This window comes from Liolophura sinensis, chromosome 1, assembly GCF_032854445.1.
Source record: "Liolophura sinensis isolate JHLJ2023 chromosome 1, CUHK_Ljap_v2, whole genome shotgun sequence".
NCBI classification, from domain to species: Eukaryota; Metazoa; Mollusca; class Polyplacophora; order Chitonida; family Chitonidae; genus Liolophura; species Liolophura sinensis.
Genome location: NC_088295.1, coordinates 95,936,657 through 95,964,436, shown reverse-complemented (window position 1 = coordinate 95,964,436; position 27,780 = coordinate 95,936,657). Strand labels below are relative to the sequence as shown.

Below are 27,780 nucleotides of genomic sequence, written 5' to 3'. Positions count from 1 at the left end.
ATGCAGAGTAAGGCCATCAGCAGTAGGTTCCTTGTTAACCTCAGGGTTCACACTGTGGACACTGACATGGCAGAGTAATACCGTCAGCTGTGGGTTCCTTGTTAACCCCAGGGTTCATACTGTGGACACTGATATGGCAGAGTAAGGCCGTCAGCTGTAGGTTTCTTGTGAACCTCAGGGTTCACACTGTGGATACTGAGGTGGCAGAGTAAGACGGTCAGCTGTAGGTTCTTTGTTAACCCCAGGGATCACACTGATATGGCAGAGTAAGACCATCAGCTGTGGGTTCTTTGTTAACCTCAGGGTTCACACTGTGGACACTGATATGGCAGAGTAAGACCGCCTGCTGTAGGTTCTTTGTTAACCCCAGGGTTCACACTGTGGACACTGACATGGCAGAGTAAGGTCGTCAGCTGTGGGTTCCTTGTTAACCTCAGGGTTCACACTGTGGACGGTAGGTTCTTTGTTAACCCCAGGGTTCACACTGTGGACACTGACATGGCAGAGTAAGGCCATCAGCTGTGGGTTCCTTGTTAACCTCAGGGTTCACACTGTGGACACTGACATGGCAGAGTCAGGCCGTCAGCTGTGGGTTCCTTGTTAACCCCAGGGTTCACATTGTGGACCCTGATATGGCAGAGTAAGGCCGTTAAATTTTTGGAAATGAACAATTTTTTGGAAAAAACTGAACAGAAAGCAATGTGTGATCAAGACGTCTTAAAATCATTTACTGAGAAACACGATACATGAAATAAAACAACAAAACTAGATGTATGATGGAGGAATTCTCACTTCAGCATGGTTTTCCTGTAGTGTTGCAACTCAGCTATGCTTTCCTTGATGTCATCTAGGGCTCTGTGGAAAGAGAAAAGCAAAATATGAACAAACAGATGAGAAGAATGGGTTTTGTGCTTTGCATGCTTTATACCAAAGCCAGGCTTATTGCCCTTTTTTTTTAGTGTGGTCAATTTTATGGTTATTAAGGAAACTGGGTTGATCTTAGAGGTAATTACAACTATTCATACATGATCAAAAAATGACCTCCCCTTCAGTAAAGCAGACGTGCCCCACCATAACGAGCCATATACATGTATGTATGTATCTGGCATACACTCTTCATCCTTTAGGGGCCTCCGTGGATCAGTCGGTTAAAGCGCTAGCGCAGCGTAATGACCCAGGAGTCTCTCACCAATGCGGTCGCTGTGAGTTCAAGTCCAGCTCATGCTGGCTTCCTCTCCGGCCGTACGTGAGAAGGTCTGCCAGCAACCTGCGGATGGTCGTGGGTTTCCCCCGGGCTCTGCCCGGTTTCCACCCACCATAATGCTGGCCGCCGTCGTATAAGTGAAATATTCTTGAGTGCGGCGTAAAACACCAATCAAAAAAAAAAAAAAAAAAAAAAATCTTCATCCTTTACAAAACTTCCTGATTCTTCCTAACCCGGTATTGTGCCATATCAAAGTGTGTACACACAGATTAACCACTTTTTTGTGGACAGACTGAGAGCAGAACAAAAATCAACAAACCTGTGGCTGAGGGCTTTGGGAGGACAACGTAAATACACATCAGGGTACCAGCGTCTGCCAACACAAATAGCTTTTCTGCTACACTCAACCAGAACAAACATCACAATAATTATCTGAATTAGGTTTCCTGTGTGAATCCGTGTTAATGGTTGTGTGTACAGTGTTTCCTGTGTGAATCCGTGTTAATGGTTGTGTGTACAGTGTTTCCTGTGTGAATCACTGTTAATGGTTGTGTGTACAGTGTTTCCTGTGTGAATAAGTGTTGATGGTTGTGTATAGTGTTTCCTGTGTGAATCAGTGTTGATGGTTGTGTACAGCGTTTCCCGTGTGAATCAGTGTTAATGGTTGTATGTACAGTGTTTCCTGTGTGAATCAGTGTTGATGGTTGTGTGTACAGTGTTTCCTTTGTGAATCAGTGTTAACGGTTGTGTGTACAGCGTTTCCTGTGTGAATAAGTGTTGATGGTTGTGTATAGTGTTTCCTGTGTGAATCAGTGTTGATGGTTGTGTACAGCGTTTCCCGTGTGAATCAGTGTTAATGGTTGTATGTACAGTGTTTCCTGTGTGAATCAGTGTTGATGGTTGTGTACAGTATTTCTTGTGCGAATCAGTGTTTATGCTTGCCTGTTCAGTACTTCCAGTGTGAATCCGTGTTAATGGTTGTGTGTACAGTATTTCCTGTGTGAATCACTGTTAATGGTTGTGTGTACAGTGTTTCCTGTGTGAATCAGTGTTGATGGTTGCGTGTACAGTATTTCTTGTGTGAATCGGTGTTAATGGTTGCGTGTACAGTATTTCTTGTGTGAATCAGTGTTAATGGTTGTGTGTACAGTGTTTCCTGTGTGAATCAGTGTTGATGGTTGTGTGTACAGTATTTCTTGTGTGAATTGGTGTTAATGGTTGTGTGTACAGCGTGTCCTGTGTGAATCAGTGTTGATGGTTGTGGACAGCATATCCAGTGTAAGAAATGGTTGTTTTGGAAACTGGTGTCTTGGGGAAGTCCCTTTTCTCATTTAGGAAGTTGTAAATGAATATCAGATTTGAGGATTATATTCTCTTTTTCACTAAACTACACTCGTTTTTTCTTCTTTTACCATCCATAGCGATAAATTAGGTATTAATAAAACTTTGACAATTTTCGGTTCTCTTTACACCCACTTCCATAAACCTTACTTAAGACCCATGCACACTTATACCAGTTTTACTATAGGTGATTAAGTAAGTAACTTCTAGAAGTGAAGTAAGGCAAAACTTTTTCTCATCACTTATGTGCATCATGTGGTTTAAGTGTAGCTGATTGTTGTCCATAAACCCTCAAAAATCATGTTCCTCCTGACACATTTCATGACCCGCCCCTTACCCCTGTGAGCCTAGAATAGACCAGATTTACCTGCAGAGTTCCCTCTTACCATTAAGAGGCTAGAATAGACCAGATTTACCTGCAGAGTTCCTTCAATGTGCTCACGTCAACAATCCTGTAGTGGAGGTGGCTCATGAACCGTGGCATGTATCGGTTCAGGAACTCTTTGTCGACATGGATGGAGTTGCCAGCTAGGGGGCAGCTTCCTTTGGGTACATGCTCTGTTACAAACTTCACCATCTGATCCTCAGCACTGGTTAGACTGATATTACTCTGCCTTACCGCTTCTGTCAGCCCAGACTGATAAAAGTGAGAGCAGAAACACAAATACTTAAGTCAGCCCAGATTGGCCAAAGTGAGGGCAGAAACACAAATATCTAAGTAGCCCAGATTGACCTAAGTGAGGGCAGAAACACAAATATCTAAGTAGCCCAGACTGACCTAAGTGAGAACAGAAACACAAATACTTAAGTCAGCCTAGACTGGTGAAAGTGAGGGCAGAAACACAAATACCTGAGTCAGCCCAGACTAGCCAAAGTGAGAGCAGAAACACAAATACCTGAGTCAGCCCAGACTGGCCAAAGTGAGAGCAGTACTCAACAATTTTTCAGTCATATGACGACGACTGGCCAAAGTGAGAGCAGAAACACAAATACTTAAGTTAGCCCAGGCTGGCCACATTCAGGACTGTCAACTGTTCCTGGGGCCAGATTGGTCAAAGGGAAAGAAGAAACAAAAAGCAGAAACTCAAATGCCTGTGAAGCCAGATTGGTCAAAGGAAAAGAGTGAGTGAGTGAATGAGTGCTTGGGGTTTAACGTCATGCTCAACAATTTTTCAGTCATATGCCGACGAAGGAATTCTTAGGGTGTATCTAAGACTCACACTTTACACTCACCACAGCCATCACGACAGATATAGGTTTCGTTTTAACAAGAGGCGATGATTTTCCCAAGGAATGAAGATGAGGCCACCTAAATTTCAGTGCACATATTTGTGTTGGTCTCGTACTCTCGCAGGAGACGGGAGACAAGTGCCTGAGGTGCGTGTTGGCACTAAAACTCTGGCACTACTCCAAGTAAATGAAACAGAACGTTGTGTAGCTCCACCCAGTAGTGTTAGCAAAGGTGTAGAGGTACGTGCAGCTAGTAATTTGCATAGGCACTCGTGAATGGTGTAACAGGCAGACACCTTCCATTGTTAGGTTTATTGTAAACAGTGCAGGCAAGGTCAATGTGTGCTGAGAAAACCACGCAGTGAAAAAATGTTTCCAAGTTAAGCCCAGTGGTTGGAAAATGCGTTACCTACCACTGGCATCCATCAAACACAGCACCCTGAGATCTGCAGTCATTCCGACATTTTGCCTACACCAGGTGAGCCCACTAAATGGCTAATTACCATGATACTAGCGACAACACAGGAATGTGAATTACAGGAAGGAGTTGTGCCATAGTACACCTATACAACACCGTATATGGCCTCAATTAACACCACAGGAACTATTTTATTTACAGGCCCGTCCCCATAAATCGTTTGCTTCGGATTCAGTAAAAACGAATGAAAAGAACGAACACTCAATTAATGAGAGTCGAGTTCGTTGGGTTTTTTCCCTTAGAGCCGATAATATTGGAAACAGCCAGAGGGAGCAGGCCTTGCGAAAGTAGTCCCACTAGCTCAGCAGGGAATGTCGACTACAACAACGACACGCTTCACTGATCAGAACTGTCAGGATACCTAGCTGTACAAACAATGTAAATGGTTGCTTTTGGAGCCTTTTCTATACGACACGTTAACGCAGTAAATTTAATACCCAAAAATTATTATAAGAATCATTTTCGTTTTTTTCTTCTTAGATTTAGCTTTCTCACCTTTTCGTTACTCCACCCATCAGGTCTCGAATTTACCGACCACTTGTCTCCATAGCCTCTCTTGTATGATTGAAAGTCGATAAATTGCGGTTTCGTCAACGAGTAATGCTGCCTTTCATGTGAATAAAGCTTTTGAAAAATGCCCGCGAGGGTAAAACACAAGTGGTTTCCCTTTTCTGGCCATGCGTCTACCTTGGTGGGAGAACGACACCAATCTGACAGACCATTCTCAAAGGTAGGGAGGGTGGGGAGGCTCATCGAGAGGACATCAACTCGCTGAACATTATTTAACTTTACAAACCACTTTACAAAAACAAACAGAAGTCAAGAAAGATAGTTTCTAATTTATTTACAGGAGTATTTGTATTCATGTACAGTGTACACTTTTGTCACAATTATTTCAAAGCCCACTGTTATCAAGCTATGTTGGGATAATTTATCTGGGTAGGGTGGCAGGTATTTGATGAAAGGCTATAAGTAGTGTGACAGAAAGCATAAACAATGTTTGCTCAGTTGACAACAAAGTTTGAGTGGTTCAACCTAATTGAAAAGATTAAAGGCCTTATTTCCTGATTCCCCACCAGGCCTTGCTTGACATCTGTAGAGGGAAAATGTGAGCATACCTGTCATCCATCACACACAAACCACGTACATTTCATGTGGCACCTGCATCCCTTTTAGGTGTGAGGATTTGGAAGCTATCCCTCAATTTCTCACACAAAATGACTTCCTGTCCTAATAATGTCTGCAGTAAATTTAGAATTGCAAAGAACCTAATAATCAATATGCATATTTATATATACTAAATTATCCTAAAGATATGCTCGAAGATACGAACGATGCAGTATGACGTGGAGTAAAGTCCATTTCCAGTAAATACCTTACCTCTTCTCCCATCCCCTGAAAGCTTTAACTCAAACTTGGATTGAACTGAACTATCTTCTTGACAAAGGTTTCAGTTGAACGATAGCGACACAAACTATACAATGTTTATAAGGATTACATCAGGCTGGTGACAACTGGTACAGACGTTTACTTTAGAAATTAACAGCAGATAACAAATACAAAACAAAATGCATTATTAAAATTATTTGAGAATTCAGACAAAGCTGAAGTTGACAAATTGTATGTATCCTGCGGAGATTTTTAAACTTTCCATAATCGTCTGTACGCCTGCTGGTAGGCTTACTTATGTTTGTGAATGAAGGATAGCCTACTATAATAAAGAAATATGCACATTTTATTACACCAAAACTCGGTGTGAGTAGATGCTGACACCTGGTTGTATATGACAATTAAAACTTTTAATCAACGGTAAACAGGGCTTGATCAGCAGGAATCAACACCTCTCAACACCTGCATGACGGCCCCAGTCACACCCCGAGTCCCAAGGCTGAATATAACTTACAGTTCATATGAAATGATTGAATATCCTTTATTAGATCTCAAGCACTGATTGGTCAAACACCCATCGCACCACATAGTTGTCAGAACTCAGCGTTGGCTGGAACGACACCTGCAGGAACTGGCATGTCCTGGCACATGTGTACTTGTACGGTGTAGGATAGGCCTGTATGAGTTTCTGGCATATATGTCCGACCACATATTTAGGCCTGTATACTGGGTATCGGTAGACTCGGGAATATCGTGAAAATATGTAAGAGCGAAACTTGAGCTTTTTATTTGAAAGGTTTCACAAGTGCTACCAATGTTGTTGTTTCTTTGGATTTGTTTCTTGTGCATATTAGCGATGAAACCTCCTTACCAATCGCCAGTTAACACAACGATGTTTAAATGTATCACTATGGTCGACCGATACAGGGGATTCCTTTGATTCCCTTAAATCGTTTCAACCGAATAAGCAAACGAAAGGTGTAGATCGAGTCTGGTTTTTCGGAGAAAAACAAACCAAACAAATGCAAACGATTTATGGGGACGGTCCCTAAAGTATAATTTGACGCTGGCATTATACCATGATACACAGTAGTTTGACAGACCTTCCCATGGTGCTCCTTGCACCAGTCGCCCATCGCATCTAAAACACTGTCTGGGTGATGGATAATGAGGTCTGGAGCCTGAAACACACACAAGCCAGAGACACAGGGATGTTGTCAACATGTATCACCAACATTTACACAGGCCACAAACACAGGGACATTGCCAACATGTACCACCAACATTCACACAAGCCAGAAACACAGGGACGTTGTCAACATGTATCGCGAACATTTACACAAGCCAGAAACACAGGGATATTGTCAACATGTGTCACCAACATTTACACAAGCCAGAAACACAGGGATATTGTCAACATGTATCACCAACATTTACACAAGCCAGAAACACAGGGAAATTGTCAAAATGTACCACCAACATTTACACAAGCCAGAAACACAGGGACATTGTCAACATGTACCACCAACATTTACACACACCAGAAACACAGGGCCATTGTCAACATGTATCCCCAACATTTACACAAGCCAGAAACAGGGATATTGTCAACATGTATCACCAACATTCACACAGGCCAGAAACACAGGCCATTGTCAGCATGTATCCCCAACATTTACACAAGCCAGAAACACAGGGATATTGTCAAAATGTACCACCAACATTTACACAAGCCAGAAACACAGGGACATTGTCAACATGTATAAACTAACATTTACACACACCAGAAACACAGGGCCATTGTCAACATGTATCCCCAACATTTACACACACCAGAAACACAGGGACATTGTCAACATGTATCACCACCATTTACACAAGCCAAAAACACTGGGATATTGTCAATATGTATCACACAAGCCAGAAACACAGGGCCATTGTCAACATGTATCACCAACATTTACACAAGCCAGAAACACTGGGATATTGTCAATATGTATCACACAAGCCAGAGACACAGGGCCATTGTCAACATGTATCCCCAACATTTACACAAGCCAGAGACACAGGGCCATTGTCAACATGTATCACTAACATTTACACAAGCCAGAAACACAGGGACGTTGTCAACATGTGTCACCAACATTTACACAAGCCAGAAACACAGGGCCATTGTCAACATGTATCACTAACATTCACACAAGCCAGAAACACAGGGATATTGTCAACATGTGTCACCAACATTTACACAAGCCAGAAACACAGGGATATTGTCAACATGTATCACCAACATTCACACAAGCCAGAAACACAGGGATATTGTCAACATGTATCACCAACATTCACACAAGCCAGAAACACAGGGACATTGTCAACATGTATCACCAACACTTACACAAGCCAGAAACACAGGGATATTGTCAACATGTATCACCAACACTTACACAAGCCAGAAACACAGGGATATTGTCAACATGTATCACCAACATTTACACAAGGCAGAAACACAGGGATATTGTCAACATGTATCACCAACATTCACACAGGCCAGAAACACAGGGACGTTGTCAACATTGTATCACCAACATTTACACGAGTAACATACTGTGTGCTGTTTCTCGAAAATACTCTGACCAGTAAGAAACCTAGAATCATTCTTGGACAAAACCCTCTGACAGCTAGGTGTGGACGGACATGTATCAGGTGCTGATTGATTTTGGACGCTACGAGAGCTCTGTGTGGACGGCCATGTTTTAGGTGCAGGTTGATGTTTGGACAAAACTGTACGAGAGAGCTCTGTGTGGACAGCTATGCTTCACGTGCTGACTGATTTTGGACAAAACCCTATGAGAGCTCTGTGTGGACGGCCATGTTTTAGGTGCGGGTTGATATTTGGACAAAACTCTACGAGAGAGCTCTGTGTGGACAGCTATGCTTCACGTGCTGACTGATTTTTGACAAAACCCTATGAGAGCTCTGTGTGGACGGCCATGTTTCAAGTGCTGATTGATGTTTGGACAAAACTCTACGAGTGCTCTGTGTGGACAGCCATTTCTCAGGTGATGTTTAATTTTGGGCAAAACCCCATGAGAACTTCGTGTGGACAGCCATATTTTAGGTACTGAATGATTTTGGACAAAACCTTATGAGAGCTCTGTGTGGACAGCCATGTTCAGGTGCTGACTGATTTTGGAAAAAAATGTACAAGAGCTCTGTGTGCAGGGCCATGTCTCAGGTGCTGTTTGATTTTGGACAAAACCCTACGAGAGAGCTCTGTGTGGACGGCCATGTTTCCGGTGCAAACTGATTTTGGACAAATCCCTAGGAGAGCTCGGTGTGGAGGGCCATGTTTCCGATGCAAACTGATTTTAGACAAAACCCTACGAGAGCTCTGTGTGGACGGCCATGTTTTAGGTGCGGGTTGATGGTTGGACAAAACTCTATGAGAGAGCTCTGTGTGGACAGCCATGCTTCACGTGCTGACTGATTTTGGACAAAACCTTAAGAAAGCTCTGTGTGGATGGCCATATTTCAGGTGTTGACTGATTTTGGATGCTTCAAAGTTCACATCTTACATGTATATACATACACTATTTTCAATGCAGTCATAAATGCATTTCCTTAACTGATATTCGTGTAATATATTTTGCTGGCAAGGCCAGGTGGCTTCCTCTGGGTTCCAGCTGGGATCCCAGTCATAAACCTGACCACCATCATATCAGTGAAAAATTCCTGAGAAAAGTATTAAACACCAATCAAATACTTCCTCTAATACTCACGAATGACAAAAATGATCACTCAAATTACACAATGGTCGCTCAGGTGAACAATGGTTGCTCAGGTGAACGATGAGAACTCAGGTGAACAATGGTCGCTGAGGTGCACAATGAACGCTAATGTAGAGCAAACTGCACCAGCCAGCTCTACACAGTGATGCAAGGTTTGCTTGTGCTGGCTTGAAAAAGTTGCCTGTCTCACTTGTTCCGTTTGTTTTTATTGGTAAGGCCTAGATGGAACTAGACTAAAACTGGTCGTGCCAGTTGACATTACTGTCTACACAAGGACAGGAGACAAGAGGCTGTCTGACATCAGGGGATGTTCTACACAGGGGCAGGAGACCAGAGGTTGTCTGACATCAGGGGGTATTCTACACAGGCGCAGGAGACCAGAGACTTCTGACATCAGGGGGTATTCTACACAGGCGCAGGAGACCAGAGGGTGTGTGATATAAGGGGGTGTTCTACACAGGGACAGGAGACCAGAGGCTGTCTGACATCAAGGGGTATTCTACACAGAGACAGGAGACCAGAGGCTGTCTAATGTAAGGGGATGTTCCACACAGGGATAGGAGACCAGAGGGTGTCTGATACAAGGAGGTCTTCTACACAGGGAAAGGAGACCACAGACTTCTGACATCAGGGAGTGTTCTACACAAAGACAGGAGACCACAGGGTGTCTGACATGAGGGGTGTTCTACACAGGGACAGGAGGCCAGAGGGTGTCTGAAATGAGGGGGTGTTCTACAAAGAGACAGGAGAACAGAGGATGTCTGACATCAGGGGTCTTCTACACAGGGACAGGAGACCAGAGGCTGTCTGCCATCAGGGTGTGTTCTACACAGGCCAAGGTGTGTTCTACACAGGGACAGGAGACCAGAGGCTGTCTGACATCAGGGTGTGTTCTACACAGAGACAGGAGACCAGAGGCTGTCTGACATCAGGGGGTGTTCTACACGGGGACAGGAGATCAGAGGCTGCCTGACATCAGGGGGTGTTCTACACGGGGACAGGAGATCAGAGGCTGCCTGACATCAGGGGATGTTCTACACAGGGGCAGGAGACCAGAGGTTGTCTGACATCAGGGGGTGTTCTACACAGGCGCAGGAGACCAGAGACTTCTGACATCAGGGGGTATTCTACACAGGCGCAGGAGACCAGAGGGTGTGTGATATAAGGGGGTGTTCTACACAGGGACAGGAGACCAGAGGCTGTCTGACATCAAGGGGTATTCTACACAGACACAGGAGACCAGAGGCTGTCTGATGTAAGGGGATGTTCCACACAGGGATAGGAGACCAGAGGGTGTCTGATACAAGGAGGTCTTCTACACAGGGAAAGGAGACCACAGACTTCTGACATCAGGGAGTGTTCTACACAAAGACAGGAGACCACAGGGTGTCTGACATGAGGGGTGTTCTACACAGGGACAGGAGGCCAGAGGGTGTCTGAAATGAGGGGGTGTTCTACAAAGAGACGGGAGAACAGAGGATGTCTGACATCAGGGGTCTTCTACACAGGGGCAGGAGACCAGAGGCTGTCTGCCATCAGGGTGTGTTCTACAAAGGCCAAGGTGTGTTCTACACAGGGACAGGAGACCAGAGGCTGTCTGACATCAGGGTGTGTTCTACACAGAGACAGGAGACCAGAGGCTGTCTGACATCAGGGGGTGTTCTACACGGGGACAGGAGATCAGAGGCTACCTGACATCAGGGGGTGTTCTACACGGGGACAGGAGATCAGAGGCTGTCTGACATCAGGGGGTGTTCTACACGGGCACAGGAGATCAGAGGCTGTCTGACATCAGGGGGTGTTCTACATGGGGACAGGAGATCAGAGGCTGTCTGACATCAGGGGGTGTTCTACACAGAGACAGGAGACCAGAGGCTGTCTGCCATCAGGGTGTGTTCTACACAGGCCAAGGTGTGTTCTACACAGGGACAGGAGACCAGAGGCTGCCTGACATCAGGGGGTGTTCTACACGGGGACAGGAGACCAGAGGCTGTCTGACATCAGGGGGTGTTCTACACGGGGACAGGAGATCAGAGGCTGCCTGACATCAGGGTGTGTTCTGCACAGAGACAGGAGACCAGAGGCTGTCTGACATCAGGGGGTGTTCTACACGGGGACAGGAGATCAGAGGCTGTCTGACATCAGGGGGTGTTCTACACGGGGACAGGAGATCAGACGCTGCCTGACATCAGGGGGTGTTCTACACAGGAACAGGAGATCAGAGGCTGCCTGACATCAGGGGGTGTTCTACACAGAGACGGGAGAACAGAGGCTGTCTGACATCAGGGGGTGTTCTACACAGAGTCAGGAGATCAGAGGCTGTCTGACATCAGGGGGTGTTCTACACAGGGACAGGAGATCAGAGGCTGTCTGACATCAGGGGGTGTTCTACACGGGGACAGGAGATCAGAGGCTCCCTGACATTTGGGGTGTTCTACACAGGGACAGGAGATCAGAGGCTGCCTGACATTTGGGGTGTTCTACACGGGGACAGGAGACCAGAGGCTGTCTGACATCAGGGGTTGTTCTACAAGGGGACAGGAGATCAGAGGCTGCCTGACATTTGGGGTGTTCTACACGGGGACAGGAGACCAGAGGCTGTCTGACATCAGTGGGTGTTCTACACAGGGACAGGAGACCAGAGGCTGCCTGACATCAGGGGGTGTTCTACACGGGGACAGGAGACCAGAGGCTGCCTGACATCAGGGGGTGTTCTACACGGGGACAGGAGACCAGAGGCTGCCTGACATCAGGGGGTGTTCTACACGGGGACAGGAGATCAGAGGCTGCCTGACATCAGGGTGTGTTCTACACGGGGACAGGAGACCAGAGGCTGTCTGACATCAGGGGGTGTTCTACACGGGGACAGGAGATCAGAGGCTGTCTGACATCAGGGGGTGTTCTACACGGGGACAGGAGATCAGAGGCTGCCTGACATCAGGGGGTGTTCTACACAGGAACAGGAGATCAGAGGCTGCCTGACATCAGGGGGTGTTCTACACAGAGACGGGAGAACAGAGGCTGTCTGACATCAGGGGGTGTTCTACATGGGGACAGGAGATCAGAGGCTGTCTGACATCAGGGGGTGTTCTACACGGGGACAGGAGATCAGAGGCTGCCTGACATTTGGGGTGTTCTACACAGGGACAGGAGATCAGAGGCTGCCTGACATTTGGGGTGTTCTACACGGGGACAGGAGACCAGAGGCTGTCTGACATCAGGGGGTGTTCTACACGGGGACAGGAGATCAGAGGCTGCCTGACATTTGGGGTGTTCTACATGGGGACAGGAGACCAGAGGCTGTCTGACATCAGTGGGTGTTCTACACAGGGACAGGAGACCAGAGGCTGTCTGACATCAGGGGGTGTTCCACACGGGGACAGGAGACCAGAGGCTGTCTGACATCAGTGGGTGTTCTACACGGGGACAGGAGATCAGAGGCTGCCTGACATCAGGGGGTGTTCTACACGGGGACAGGAGATCAGAGGCTGCCTGACATCAGGGGGTGTTCTACACGGGGACAGGAGACCAGAGGCTGTCTGACATCAGGGGGTGTGATACACGGGGACAGGAGATCAGAGGCTGCCTGACATCAGGGGGTGTTCTACACAGAGACAGGAGACCAGAGGCTGCCTGACATCAGGGGGTGTTCTACACGGGGACAGGAGATCAGAGGCTGCCTGACATTTGGGGTGTGTTCTACACAGGGACAGGAGATCAGAGGCTGTCTGACATCAGGGGGTGTTCTACACGGGGACAGGAGATCAGAGGCTGCCTGACATTTGGGGTGTTCTACACGGGGACAGGAGATCAGAGGCTGCCTGACATCAGGGGGTGTTCTACACAGAGACAGGAGATCAGAGGCTGCCTGACATTTGGGGGTGTTCTACACAGGGACAGGAGATCAGAGGCTGCCTGACATTTGGGGTGTTCTACACGGGGACAGGAGACCAGAGGCTGTCTGACATCAGGGGGTGTTCTACACGGGGACAGGAGATCAGAGGCTGCCTGACATTTGGGGTGTTCTACACGGGGACAGGAGACCAGAGGCTGTCTGACATCAGTGGGTGTTCTACACAGGGACAGGAGACCAGAGGCTGTCTGACATCAGGGGGTGTTCTACACGGGGACAGGAGACCAGAGGCTGTCTGACATCAGTGGGTGTTCTACACGGGGACAGGAGACCAGAGGCTGCCTGACATCAGGGGGTGTTCTACACGGGGACAGGAGATCAGAGGCTGCCTGACATCAGGGGGTGTTCTACACGGGGACAGGAGATCAGAGGCTGCCTGACATCAGGGGGTGTTCTACACAGGGACAGGAGACCAGAGGCTGTCTGACATCAGGGGGTGTGATACACGGGGACAGGAGATCAGAGGCTGCCTGACATTTGGGGTGAGGATATTCTACACATTGGGCTTTCAGCACTCTCCTTCCAAAATCTAGGAAAAAATATAGTAAGTTTTTGATAAAAATGTAGGATATTTTTTACTGAATTATAGGAAATATATGAAAACTGTTAACAAGCATTATGAATCTGAACTATTTATAAACTTACCTGAATAACACAACCCAAGTGGCTTGAGTAACTTACCAACGTTGAAATGGTACTGGCAAACAGTTCACACCTGTAAGCAAGACAAAGTGCTTTTATTTAACCACATGGGTTAACATACACTAATAACGTACTCATTACAAGTTTCATTGTATGAATCACGCACATGGAGTGAGATAAGACAAAATATTATCTTGTATGAATGCAGGATATGAATGACAAATGCACAATTACATTGTAAGAAACATTCACACCTGTTTCTGACTGTTTACTAACAAGGCAAGGAAATGATGCATAAATAATTAAACCATGCATTGTTATGCCAGTAAAATGATAATTCTAACAGAGAAAACATACAAAATAATGTGTGAAATGATTATTTGCGGCAGCTCCATAAATTTGTATGCAATACACAAAATAACTCCTCACACCAAGAAACTGGGAAAATCAGATATTTGTTTAATATTAACTGTAAAACTGACAGCACATAATAAGAGGTTTTGGCTTGCTATGCTTTAACGTCAAAAAGTGACATAGGTCAACATCCAGTTGTTCATTTCCAAGCTTTTCTGGATCTTTGTTCACATCCTTCATCTTGGTTTTTGTGCTGTTAATCACAACTGTGCAATGGACAACTGTGTGTAGTCTTCTCTTTTACTGCCTTTGCAAACTTTTCACTGAATTCAGAAAACAAATTTTGGGACACAGAGTCTGCAGACATTCCTTCTCTCTCTCTTACAGGGACAGCTTTTGCTTTTCTTTCACGCAACACAAAGTGCAATCTTTTGCCAACACCTTTTTGCTGACTGAAAATCCCCGCTAGAGATCCGCATTTCCGTGAGCAAGCGATAAGGTAGTTTTTACTAGTTTGGGCAGAGTTGAAAACATGACATTACTTGTTGATGTTTTCAATGTTAGCACCCATTTCCAATAGTTATCAACTCGCACTGGCTCCCCACTGTTGTTTTCATACTAGTCCTTTGGTACATCTTGAGCTTGGCGCAGCTTCCACTCATCTGTCACAGATGCTATTTCATGGTCACCTACCACATGCTGTAGCTATCTACCAATTCTTCTTATCATTCCCAAAGTGGAAGATTCCTTATTCATAACAGGGTGCAAACAGCTCAAGTCCTTCAGCAGTGTGTTCTTGAAAGCCAATTTTTAAAGCAGATACTCACATACAACCACACAAAACTTCTACATGTTCCTTAAAGGGGCCTTCCTCTGATCACGAGGTAGCTTGGAGAGTTGCTTTCTGATTGGGTCTACACTTTCCATGCTTGAGTGTGAAAGTTGGTTACTGCTGTCAGAGACATCAATTGCCATCAACTGATCTCCATCTTTCTCTGCCACAAGCTAAGGTTTCAGAAATCTGAGTAGGACTTGAGTAACAACACATTTTCACAAGCATGTCTATTGCCTGCAACTTTCTTCACAAGTATCTAGGATTGTTTTCCTCTTGTTTGTCCTTCTTCGGAAGTTCCAAGAAATACTTGTTGAGGCCTGTCAACTGCCCAATAAGCCTTTTAATCACTGGGTGGCGGCTTAGCCATAGACATTCCATGCCACAGGAACGCATGCTCTTGGAGATCTAGACAAACCTGAATGGCTGTGTAATCCTTGTGTTTTACTGCTCTACTTTAAACCAGTAAAACACATCTATGGCCAACTCCTCAATATACATCTACTCCTCTTCCAAAACCATTATGCAGGTTCTGGTTGGAAGTGGCACCACATCATGAGTGAGTGAGTGAGTGTTTAACGCCGTACTTAGCAGTATTTCAACCATGTGACAGCAGTGTCTCCTTGGTTCAGGGTGGATTTCCACTGGTTTTTTTATTAACCGAGATGACTTGGCAAAACCAAATTTGAAATTGTGAAAAACTCAGTTTTATTACTGAAAGACTAAAGACTCAGATTCAATATTAATTGAACGGTGACAATCGTTACAACGGTGAGAGAGGCCTCACTTTCTGTTAGGTTGAGTCTATGGGTGACAAAATGTGGCATGCTGGAATCCCACTTTCTGTCAGGTTGAGTCTATGGGTGACAAAATGTGGCACACTGGAATCTCACTTTCTGTCAGGTTGAGTCTATGGGTGACAAAATGTGGCATGCTGGAATCTCACTTTCTGTCAGGTTGAGTCTATGGGTGACAAAATGGCACACACATTCATTTATTTCAAACCAACATGATCATATTTATGAAATAAAAACTTCAGAGCCCTCAGACATGGTGACCTACGTATTCATCATGGGGCCAGTGTGCAAGCCTTGCCAAGAACAGAAAAGGAACAGTAAAGCTCACCTTAATTTGCTCTTGTTCTTCCTGTGAGCCATCAGTGCAATATGTGAGGTGAACTGACAGCCAATACCATCTCAACATCAATAGGCAACCAGGGAGGGTTGTGCACGACGCTTCAAACGATAAGCAAGCAAAAGCAGCAGCAAGACTAGACGTAAAATTGAGTGGAAATATTGGAATTCTCAGAGATTTTTTTCAAAATACAGAAAATTATAGGGGGCTGTCAAAAATATAGGAATATATAGGAAATATAGAAACACTGAGAGCCCTGTACACAGGAACAGGAGACCAGAGGTTGTCTGACATCAGGGGGTGTTCTACACACGGACAGGAGACCAGAGGCTGTCTGACATCAGGGGGTGTTCTACACAGGGACAGGAGATCAGAGGCAGTCTGAAATCAGGGGGTGTTCAACACAGGGACAGGAGACCAGAGGTTGTCTGACATCAGGGGGTGTTCTACACAAGGACGGGAGATCAGTGGCCGTCTCACATCAGGGTGTGTTCTACACAGGGATGGGAGACAAGACGCAACCTGTCATTTGGGGCGGGGAGACTGTCTGACATCAGGGGGTGTTCTACATGGGGACAGGAGATCAGAGGCTGTCTGACATCAGGGTGTGTTCTACACAGAGACGGGAGAACAGACGATATATCTGTCATTAGGGGCGATGAGGCTGTCTGACATGAGGGGTGTTCTACACAGGGATAGGAGACCAGAGGCTGTCTGACATCACAGATTGTTCTACACAGGGACGGGAGACCAGAGGTTGTCTGACATCAGGAGGTGTTCTACACAGGGACAGGAGACCAGAGGACACCTGTCATTAAGGACGGGGAGGCTGTCTGACATCAGGGTGTGTTCTACACAGGGACAGGAGACCAGAGGCTGTCTGACATGAGGGGGTGTTCTGCACAGGGACAGGAAACCAAAGGCTGTCTGACATCAGGGGGTATTCTACACAGGGACGGGAGACCCGAGGCTGTCTGACATGAGGGGATGTTCTACACATGGACAGGAGACCAGAGACTGTCTGACATCAGGGGGTATTCTACACATGGACAGGAGACCAGAGGCTGTCTGACATGAGGGGATGTTCTACACATGAACAGGAGACCAGAGACTGTCTGATATCAGGGGGTATTCTACACATGGACAGGAGACCAGAGGCTGTCTGACATGAGGGGATGTTCTACACATGAACAGGAGACCAGAGACTTTCTGACATCAGGGGGTATTCTACACATGGACAGGAGACCAGAGGCTGTCTGACATGAGGGGATGTTCTACACATGGACAGGAGACCAGAGGCTGTCTGACATCAGGGGGTATTCTACACAGGGACGGGAGACCCGAGGCTGTCTGACATGAGGGGATGTTCTACACATGGACAGGAGACCAGAGGCTGTCTGACATCAGGGGATGTTCTACACAGGGACAGGAGACCAGAGGCTGTCTGACATGAGGGGATGTTCTACACATGGACAGGAGACCAGGGGCTGTCTGACATCAGGGGGTGTTCTACACAGGGACAGGAGATCAGGGGCTGTCTGACATCAGGGGGTATTCTACACAGGGACAGGAGATCAGAGGCAGTCTGAAATCAGGGGGTGTTCAACACAGGGACAGGAGACCAGAGGTTGTCTGACATCAGGGGGTGTTCTACACAAGGACGGGAGATCAGTGGCCGTCTCACATCAGGGTGTGTTCTACACAGGGATGGGAGACAAGACGCAACCTGTCATTTGGGGCGGGGAGACTGTCTGACATCAGGGGGTGTTCTACATGGGGACAGGAGATCAGAGGCTGTCTGACATCAGGGTGTGTTCTACACAGAGACGGGAGAACAGACGATATATCTGTCATTAGGGGCGATGAGGCTGTCTGACATGAGGGGTGTTCTACACAGGGATAGGAGACCAGTAGCTGTCTGACATCACAGATTGTTCTACACAGGGACGGGAGACCAGAGGTTGTCTGACATCAGGAGGTGTTCTACACAGGGACAGGAGACCAGAGGACACCTGTCATTAAGGACGGGGAGGCTGTCTGACATCAGGGTGTGTTCTACACATGGACAGGAGACCAGAGGCTGTCTGACATGAGGGGGTGTTCTGCACAGGGACAGGAAACCAAAGGCTGTCTGACATCAGGGGGTATTCTACACAGGGACGGGAGACCCGAGGCTGTCTGACATGAGGGGATGTTCTACACATGGACAGGAGACCAGAGACTGTCTGACATCAGGGGGTATTCTACACATGGACAGGAGACCAGAGGCTGTCTGACATGAGGGGATGTTCTACACATGAACAGGAGACCAGAGACTGTCTGACATAAGGGGGTATTCTACACATGGACAGGAGACCCGAGGCTGTCTGACATGAGGGGATGTTCTACACATGGACAGGAGACCAGAGGCTGTCTGACATGAGGGGATGTTCTACACATGAACAGGAGACCAGAGACTGTCTGACATCAGGGGGTATTCTACACATGGACAGGAGACCAGAGGCTGTCTGACATGAGGGGATGTTCTACACATGGACAGGAGACCAGAGGCTGTCTGACATCAGGGGGTATTCTACACAGGGACGGGAGACCCGAGGCTGTCTGACATGAGGGGATGTTCTACACATGGACAGGAGACCAGAGGCTGTCTGACATCAGGGGATGTTCTACACAGGGACAGGAGACCAGAGGCTGTCTGACATGAGGGGATGTTCTACACATGGACAGGAGACCAGGGGCTGTCTGACATCAGGGGATGTTCTACACATGGACAGGAGACCAGAGGCTGTCTGACATCAGGGGGTATTCTACACAGGGACAGGAGACCAGAGGCTGTCTGACATCAGGGGGTATTCTACACATGGACAGGAGACCAGAGGCTGTCTGACATCATGTGATGATATGAGACTAACTTAATTACAACACTTTAGAATTTCCTGCGAATTGATAATCATGACACTACGCGTGGATCAACATTAAGCTACAAACGAATCACCAGAGATTCTAGCTGTTTCTGTAAGGTGCAGAGATAGCACATTAAGCATGTTGGGAACGAGTGACTGTCTTAGATAATCATAATTAAGTTATAGAGTGATATGTGAGGTTCGCTGAAAGCTTGGCTATACTATGTAGCCTAACACCGGAGTATCTAGTAGGATAAGGCAAAGAGAACCTCAGCCACGATATTCAGGTCAGCATCTGTCACAATACAAGCCATCTCCAGGATCTGGTCTCTCTCTAGCTCCAGCCCAGACATCTACAAATACAAACACCACACAACACTCAGCACTATACTGGACAACACAATTTTTGTTTATATTCAGTTTTGCAAGGTTGTTTCAAACAGAAAGTACTTGTGATTTTAACATAGCTTTGTGCATCCTTTCTACATAAATGTGACCAAAAGAGCTGGATTCGCTTTTGAGCCGAGAGAAGGATACAGGGCAAATGCAAATTGTTTGGGTTGCTGTTATGGTTTTAGTACATAAATGTCTTACATAGTGTGACATCTATGACATTTATGTCAGAAAGTGTACATCTATAACATTTATGTCTGAATGTGCACATGTACAACACTTATGTCAGAAAGTGTACATCTATGACATTTATGTCAGAAAGTGTACATGTACGACACTTATGGTGGAAAGTACATCTATGACATTTATATCAGAAAGTGTACATCTACGACATTTATGTTAGAAAGTGTACATCTACGGCATTTGTCAGAATGTGTACATCTACAACATTTGTCAGAAAGTGTATATCTACGACATTTATGTCAGAAGTGAACATCTACGACATTTATGTCAGAAGTGAACATCTACAACATTCATGTCAGAAAGTGTACATCTACGACATTTATGTCAGAAAGTGTACATCTATGAACTTTATGTCAGAAAGTGTACATCTGCGAAGTATATGCCAGAATGTGTACATCTACGACATTAATGCCAAAATGTGTACATCTACGACATTTATGCCAGAAAGTGTACATCTACGACATTCATGCCAGAAAGTGTACATCTACGACATTAATGGCAGAAAGTGTACATCTACGACGTTTATGTCAGACTGTGTACATCTACGACATTTATGTCAGACTATGTACATCTATGACATTAATGCCAGAATGTGTACATCAACATCATTTATGTCAGAAAGTTTGCATCTATGACATTTGTCACAATGTGTACATCAGTGGCATTTAAGTTAAATGTTTTCATCTATAATAATATCTATGATATGTGTGGTAAGGCTTATCTTGGATTATACACCTATCTAATCCACCATCCTACAGGTTACGTTTTCTAGCACCTGTATTATTATTAACCATAGGTATTTACGTTTGAGGACATGCAAGGTCTAGTCTAAGGAATTATTTATTTACACTAGTATCCTAGAGGGACACCTATTGAAATTGTTTGGATTATGAGGGGTCTACGCTAGTATCCTAGAGGAACACCTATTGAAATCGTTTGGATTATGAGGGGTCTACGCTAGTATCCTAGAGGAACACCTATTCAAATCGTTTGGATTATGAGGGGTCTACGCTAGTATCCTAGAGGAACACCTATTCAAAACGTTCGGATTATTAGGGATCTACGCTAGTATCCTAGAGGAACACCTATTGAAATCGTTAGGATTATGAGGGGTCAACACTGGTATCCTAGAGGAACACCTATTGAAATCGTTTGGATTATGAGGGGTCAACACTAGTATCCTAGAGGAACACCTCTTGAAATCGTTTGGATTATGAGGGGTCAACACTAGCATCCTAGAGGAACACCTGTTGAAATCGTTTGGATTATGAGGGGTCAACACTAGCATCCTAGAGGAACATTTATTGAAATCGTTTGGATTATGAGGGGTCAACACTAGCATCCTAGAGGAACACCTATTGAAATCGTTTGGATTATGAGGGGTCAACACTAGCATCCTAGAGGAACACCTATTGAAATCGTTTGGATTATGAGGGGTCAACACTAGTATCCTAGAGGAACACCTATTGAAATCGTTTGGATTATGAGGGTCAACACTAGCATCCTAGAGGAACACCTGTTGAAATCGTTTGGATTATTATTATTATTATTATTATTAGTCAACTCGTAAAATTGCAATATCTCGAAAACTGGTAACAATAGAAAAAACAAACTTTCGAGTCTCAATGAGGAACAAATGGAGCAACTTTTGACATTTCGTGCTCTTTTATCATCTTCTCCAAAACGGCTAAACCTATCGAAGTAAACTTTTTGTTTACGGTTTTAGGTGGATCGCCCAACCCAGATTGTAAAAACTTTCATTCTGGTATGCAAATAAGGCCAAAACTGACCAAAGAACTTGGCACAAAAGTAGGTCAGTTTTTCAAACTGCCTAAAATCAATAAACAAGGACAATAACTTGTGCCCCTTGACATCACGATTACAATTCTGCAATAATCATTTTTGTACTTTGAGTTGTTTTCATGTTATGACCAAAAAAACCACCAAAAATTTTTTTGGACCAATAGGACCAAACCGTCCTATGTAAATTACACAGTAGCTTTATACTAGAATGCATGAAAACATTCACTGCAGTTTACCATTCTGAACGGGCATCATTCTATAACAATGTATTCTTTCTGCCTTTTGCTCTCCCTAACCAACTTTGCAACAATGCATTCTTACTGCATGTTGTCCTCGGCTATCAACCAAAGATCAAAGGTTCAATCCAGTACATTTCACTTCAATTTTGTTTTTTTTACATTTTTTCCCCATTATCATGAACTGTATGGACATCAGGCTACCAGAAGTGATAAAAGGCTAGTGGTGTGGACCCCTGTAACGATGTTGGATAACAGCTTTAATTTTAATTGGTGTTTCAAGTCATTACGGTGGGACGAACCAGGCAGACCTAAAAAAAACCCCCACCAACGAGCATCTGCAGGTCACTGGAAGACCTTCCCATGTATGCCTGGAGGCCTACTGAATGATGTTGTTACTAATGACACAATATCTAACAAATGTCCATTCTCAAAACCATGAGTAGTTTTAACTTAGAACCTGTGTAATCTTTCACACCTGACATTTTCTCAATAGGCAATCCCTTTTTCGAGGGTATTGTACTTTCCTTGAACCAAAAATGGCTTCTGTTGGCTGAAATTAGTCAATTCTACCCAGCAAACCCAGTAAAATTCTGAGCAGGTGGCCATGTTTGCCATTCAGAATCTTTGTGTACATGTGTAGGCGTCGAGTGGGCTGTTCTCCTCAATGAAGACTGTGTACATGTGTAGGCGTTGAGTGCGCTGTTCTCCTCAATGGAGACTTTATGTGTACACGTGTAGGCGTTGAGTGGGCTGCTCTCCTCAATGGAGACTATGTGTACATGCGTAGGCGTTGAGTGGGCTGTTCTCCTCAATGGAGACTTTATGTGTACACGTGTAGGCGTTGAGTGGGCTGCTCTCCTCAATGAAGACTGTGTACATGTGTAGGCGTGGAGTGGGCTGTTCTCCTCAATGAAGACTGTGTACATGTGTAGGCGTTGAGTGGGCTGTTCTCCTCAATGGAAACTTTATGTGTACATGTGTAGGCTTTGAGTGGGCTGTTCTCCTCAATGGAGACTATATGTGTACATGTGTAGGCGTCGAGTGGGCTGTTCTCCTCAATGGAGACTGTGTACATGTGTAGGCGTTGAGTGGGCTGTTCTCCTCAATGAAGACTATGTGTACATGTGTAGGCGTTGAGTGGGCTGCTCTCCTCAATGGAGACTATATGTGTACATGTGTAGGCGTCGAGTGGGCTGTTCTCCTCAATGGAGACTATGTGTACATGTGTAGGCGTTGAGTGGGCTGTTCTCCTCAATGGAAACTTTATGTGTACATGTGTAGGCGTCGAGTGGGCTGTTCTCCTCAATGGAGACTATGTGTACATGTGTAGGCATTGAGTGGGCTGTTCTCCTCAATGGAAACTTTATGTGTACACGTGTAGGCATTGAGTGGGCTGTTCTCCTCAATGGAAACTTTATGTGTACACGTGTAGGCGTCGAGTGGGCTGTTCTCCTCAATGAAGACTGTGTACACGTGTAGGCGTTGAGTGGGCTGTTCTCCTCAATGGAGACTTTATGTGTACACGTGTAGGCGTTGAGTGGGCTGCTCTCCTCAATGGAGACTATATGTACATGTGTAGGCATTGAATGGGCTGTTCTCCTCAATGGAGACTTTATGTGTACACGTGTAGGCGTTGAGTGGGCTGCTCTCCTCAATGGAGACTGTGTACATGTGTAGGTGCAGAGTGGGCTGTTCTCCTCAATGGAGACTATGTGTACATGTGTAGGTGTTGAGTGGGCTGTTCTCCTCAATGGAGACTTTATGTGTACACGTGTAGGCGTTGAGTGGGCTGTTCTCCTCAATGAAGACTATGTACACGTGTAGGCGTTGAGTGGGCTGTTCTCCTCAATGGAGACTTTATGTGTACACGTGTAGGCGTTGAGTGGGCTGCTCTCCTCAATGGAGACTATATGTACATGTGTAGGCATTGAGTGGGCTGTTCTCCTCAATGGAGACTTTACGTGTACACGTGTAGGCATTGAGTGGGCTGCTGTCCTCAATGGAGACTATGTGTACATGTGTAGGCATTGAGTGGGCTGTTCTCCTCAATGGAGACTTTATGTGTACACTTGTAGGCGTTGAGTGGGCTGCTCTCCTCAATGGAGACTATATGTAGGCATTGAGTGGGCTGTTCTCCTCAATGGAGACTTTAAGCCTGAGGCCAATTCTTACCCTATCTGTACATCAGACATCGACCTGGTGAGGAGTCCCCATCCTATAATTCAGCATAGCATTGAGAAGGCAAACATGACTTCCTGTTCAAATTTTGCCTTGTTTGTACATACTCCTCACAGCACATGCTCGGCTGTCTATGCTTTACAACACTGCCACCACCAGATAAGCTCTACCTTTGTACAACTCACATAGGCTTGTACAGGCCAATCCTCACCTCTGTTGTCATTGTGCAGAGCTATTTAATTATAATCCATCCATAAAATTGTGGTACGTGTTGGTTAAAATCACACTGGGCATTCTGTAGATAAGAGTTAGCATACATATGTATGAACTATTGTTAGAAACAAATGTTGAAAGAGAACTCGTGTGTTTTCTCACATCACTTCCTGCCTCTTCACCATGACCCCAGTCAACTTGGCATTGTTCAAGATTTCTGTACAAAATTTGCTTGCGGTGGCAATGACATTCAGCAAATGTATACAGTAGACTAGAAACAGCCAACGTAAAAGAATTTTTTGGGGAATAGACCAGGTTTAGCGTTCAGACAGAGTCAGTACTGGCATGGAGGTATTTATTTATTTGATTGGTGTTTTATGCCATATTCAAGAATATTTCACTTATACGACAGCGGCCAGCATTATGGTGGAAGGACACCGAGCAAGACCGGGGAAAACCCAAGATCATCCACAGGCAGCTGGAAGACCTTCCAACCTACGGCCAGAGAGGAACACAGCATGAGCTGAACTTGAACTCGCAGGGACTACATTGATGAGAGGCTCTCGAGTTATTGCGCCGCGCTGGGGCATGGAGATGAAGCAGACTATTTTACCTCCATGCTACTGACATACAACTCGGCCTTTCAGGAGGCTCGCAGGTTCACGCAGATATCAGCGAGACAGGTGGAAGCTCTCGCAAACTTCATCGGCTTAAAGACGAGATTTTACTTAGGTGTCAACGGCGCCCTCGAGTCAACAGACAAGTGTATTCAATCTAGCAAGCTACTGTAAAATAACATCCTTTATCTACGTTGGTTTGCGAGAGCTTCCACCTGTCTCGCTGATATCTGCGTGAACCCGCGAGACTATTGAAACGCCGTTAGGGCTTATCCATTAGGCTAAACGTTCAGTACATATGGCATATGCATGTAGTAAGTAATGTGTTTGGTTTATTATGTCCCCAGTGCCATCTTCCCATACCTCTAAATCCACCCAGACAAGCCTGTTAACATGGCTGTTATCTTTACAGGAATCCCCCCTTGCTCCGCCCACAGATTTGCTCTTCTCCTCAACTCTGGCGGGTCTAGCTTCACCCGACATTGCTCGGCTGACGTTCAGTCCGCACCCATAGAGCATCGTTCGCAATCCACGCGATAACATGCGACAGGCACTGAAAGTTGCTTGACCTCGAGAACTGGGTTCAGCCTTTTGTGTAGTGTCCTCAGTTGAAGGCGTCTATTTTTTTGTCAAAAATGGATCAAAACTTCCCTCGTCTCAAGTGCTGACAAGTTGATATTCATTCTGTTTGGCGCCATCGCTGCGTCGCGTCACTACAGGCAGTATTTATCAAAAGTACGCAATGGAGACTGCTCACAGTCGGATTCGGACTTTTTTCACCCCACATATTTGGCATACTCTGTACTCGCTCACATGGCGCAGACTGCAGTTACCTCAGGCCTACCTGAGTTTCTCTCGTCAACCGTGCGAGGGGGACTTCTAAAAGACATACTACTCAAATCTCAGATCTCAAAATCTTTGTATTTAATTTCAGTTGGTTGCAAAAAATTAGCATTAGCCAAAGGCTACATATGCTGAGAGGAAAAACAATGACAGATGTGTAAATGACACCCACAATTATTTTTTTTCATATACATGCATAAAAGTTACATGTAATAAGATATTTGGGGAAAAAAGATAAGAAAACACACTATATACTCATGTCGACATAGGCCTAAATGTTAAAAACCTGGTAGTACACCAGAGAAAGAAAAAAAAAATCAAAATAATACAAAAAATGATCGAAATATTAGATACTGTGTTTGGACAAAGTCCTCACATAAGGTGCATGTACAGCTGTATCACAGTAATGTGTATCGTGACTGTAATTTTTACTGTATCACAGTAACATGTACCTTAATTGTAATTTTTACTGTATGACAGTAATGTGTACGGTTTTTGTAATTTTTACTGTATCACAGTAATATGTACCGCAATTTTAATTTTCACTGTACCACAGTAAAATATACCGTTATTGTATTTTTTACTGTATGACAGTAATGTGTACCGTTATTGTAATTTTTTACTGTATCACAGTACTGTGTACTGCTACTTTAATTTTTACTGCATCACCATAATGTGTTCCGTTGTTGTCATTTTTACTGTATCGCAGTAATGTGTCCCGTTGTTGTAATTTTTACTGTATCACAGTAATGTTTATCGTTACTGTAATGTTTACTGTATCACAGTAATGTGTGTCGTTACTGTAGTTTTTAATGTATCACAGTAATGTGTACCATTACTGTAATTTTTTACTGTCACAGTAATGTGTATCGTTGCTGTAATTTTACTGTATCATAGTAATGTGTATCGTTGCTGTAATTTTTACTGTATCAATCACAGTAATGTGTACCGTTACTGTAGTTTTTTTTACTGTCTCACAGTATTGTGTATCGTTAATGTAATTTTTACTGTATCACATTAATGTGTACCGTTATTGTAACTTTTACTGTATCACAGTAATATGTGCTGTAATTGTAGCTGATTTGAGCTGAAGCGTGACGACGTGGAACAATATGATGGCCACTCCAGCTACAAAAAATAGCTGACTGACTCAGCCATCCATTAAAGGGCACTATTTGCTTTTCTCAGCCAGACAGACAACATGACTTGGAAATTCTCGTTACAACCTATGCTCCAATATTACAGATCTCATGTGAAAAAGCAATTCTGCACCTAGATCTAGTCCCATTTCGTGAAAAACACGGACCTGTTCTCTGTGGAATACCTGATATCTCGCAGCATTACAAAGGTGGTCAATTACAGCTATACCTCAGAAAGTCACACTGTCCCCGACAAGTTGCGGTATGTGGTTTAGCCCCAGCCTGACGAGGTGCTATGGTTTAGCTACAGCCTTACGTTAGGACCTCACGCTGTCCCCCGACGAGTTGCTATGGTTTAGCTACAGTCATAGGTTAGGACCTCACACTGTACCCTGACGAGGAGCAATGGTTTAGCTACAGCCTTACGTTAGGACCTCACACTGTCCCCCGACAAGGTCCTGTGGTTTAGCTACATTTTTACATTAGGACCTCACAATATCCCCCGACGAGGTGCTGTGGTTTAGCTACAGTCATAGGTTAGGACCTCATACTGTCCCCTGACGAGGTGTTATGGTTTAGCTACATCCTTACATTAGGAGCTCACACTGTCCCCCGACAAGGCCGTGTGGTTTAGCTACATCCTTACATTAGGACCTCACACTGTCCCCCGACGAGGTGCTATGGTTTAGCTACATTTTTACGTTAGGACCTCACGTTGTCCCCCGACGAGGTGCTATGGTTTAGCTACAGTCATTGGTTAGGACCTCATACTGTCCCCTGACGAGGTGTTATGGTTTAGCTACATCCCTACATTAGGACCTCACACTGTCCCCCGACAAGGTCGTGTGGTTTAGCTACATGCTCAGATTAGCACCTCACACTGTCCCCCGACGAGTTGCTGTGG

The 27,780-nt window shown here is 45.1% G+C and overlaps 1 protein-coding gene across 2 annotated transcripts; it reads right to left on the bottom strand.

The window, feature by feature from the left end:
* Positions 1 to 708: 708 nt before the first annotated feature.
* On the bottom strand, positions 709 to 25,588 carry LOC135462191 (oligoribonuclease, mitochondrial-like). 2 transcript variants are annotated; one of them, XM_064739586.1, is made up of 6 exons: positions 25,258 to 25,588; positions 19,478 to 19,561; positions 6,746 to 6,823; positions 2,962 to 3,182; positions 1,524 to 1,577; positions 709 to 855 (listed from the first exon to the last, which is right to left on the bottom strand). In XM_064739586.1, exons 1-6 carry the CDS (start codon positions 25,435 to 25,437, stop codon positions 789 to 791), a joined length of 684 nt encoding a protein of 227 aa, XP_064595656.1. In that variant the 5' UTR covers positions 25,438 to 25,588; the 3' UTR covers positions 709 to 788. The 2 variants fall into 2 exon arrangements, with proteins under 2 accessions (XP_064595656.1, XP_064595657.1); XM_064739587.1 differs by lacking the exon at positions 6,746 to 6,823.
* Positions 25,589 to 27,780: the final 2,192 nt, after the last annotated feature.

Excerpts from the sequence above, each read along its gene's own strand:
- LOC135462191 (XM_064739586.1), bottom strand. The coding sequence starts at position 25,437 with ATGTTATCGCGTGGATTGCGAACGATGCTCTATGGGTGCGGACTGAAC. Across the intron at positions 19,562-25,257 it reads TTGTCTGGGTGGATTTAGAG|ATGTCTGGGCTGGAGCTAGA; the intron begins GTATGGGAAGAT and ends TTGTATTTGTAG. Across the intron at positions 856-1,523 it reads CCCAAAGCCCTCAGCCACAG|AGCCCTAGATGACATCAAGG; the intron begins GTTTGTTGATTT and ends CTCTTTCCACAG.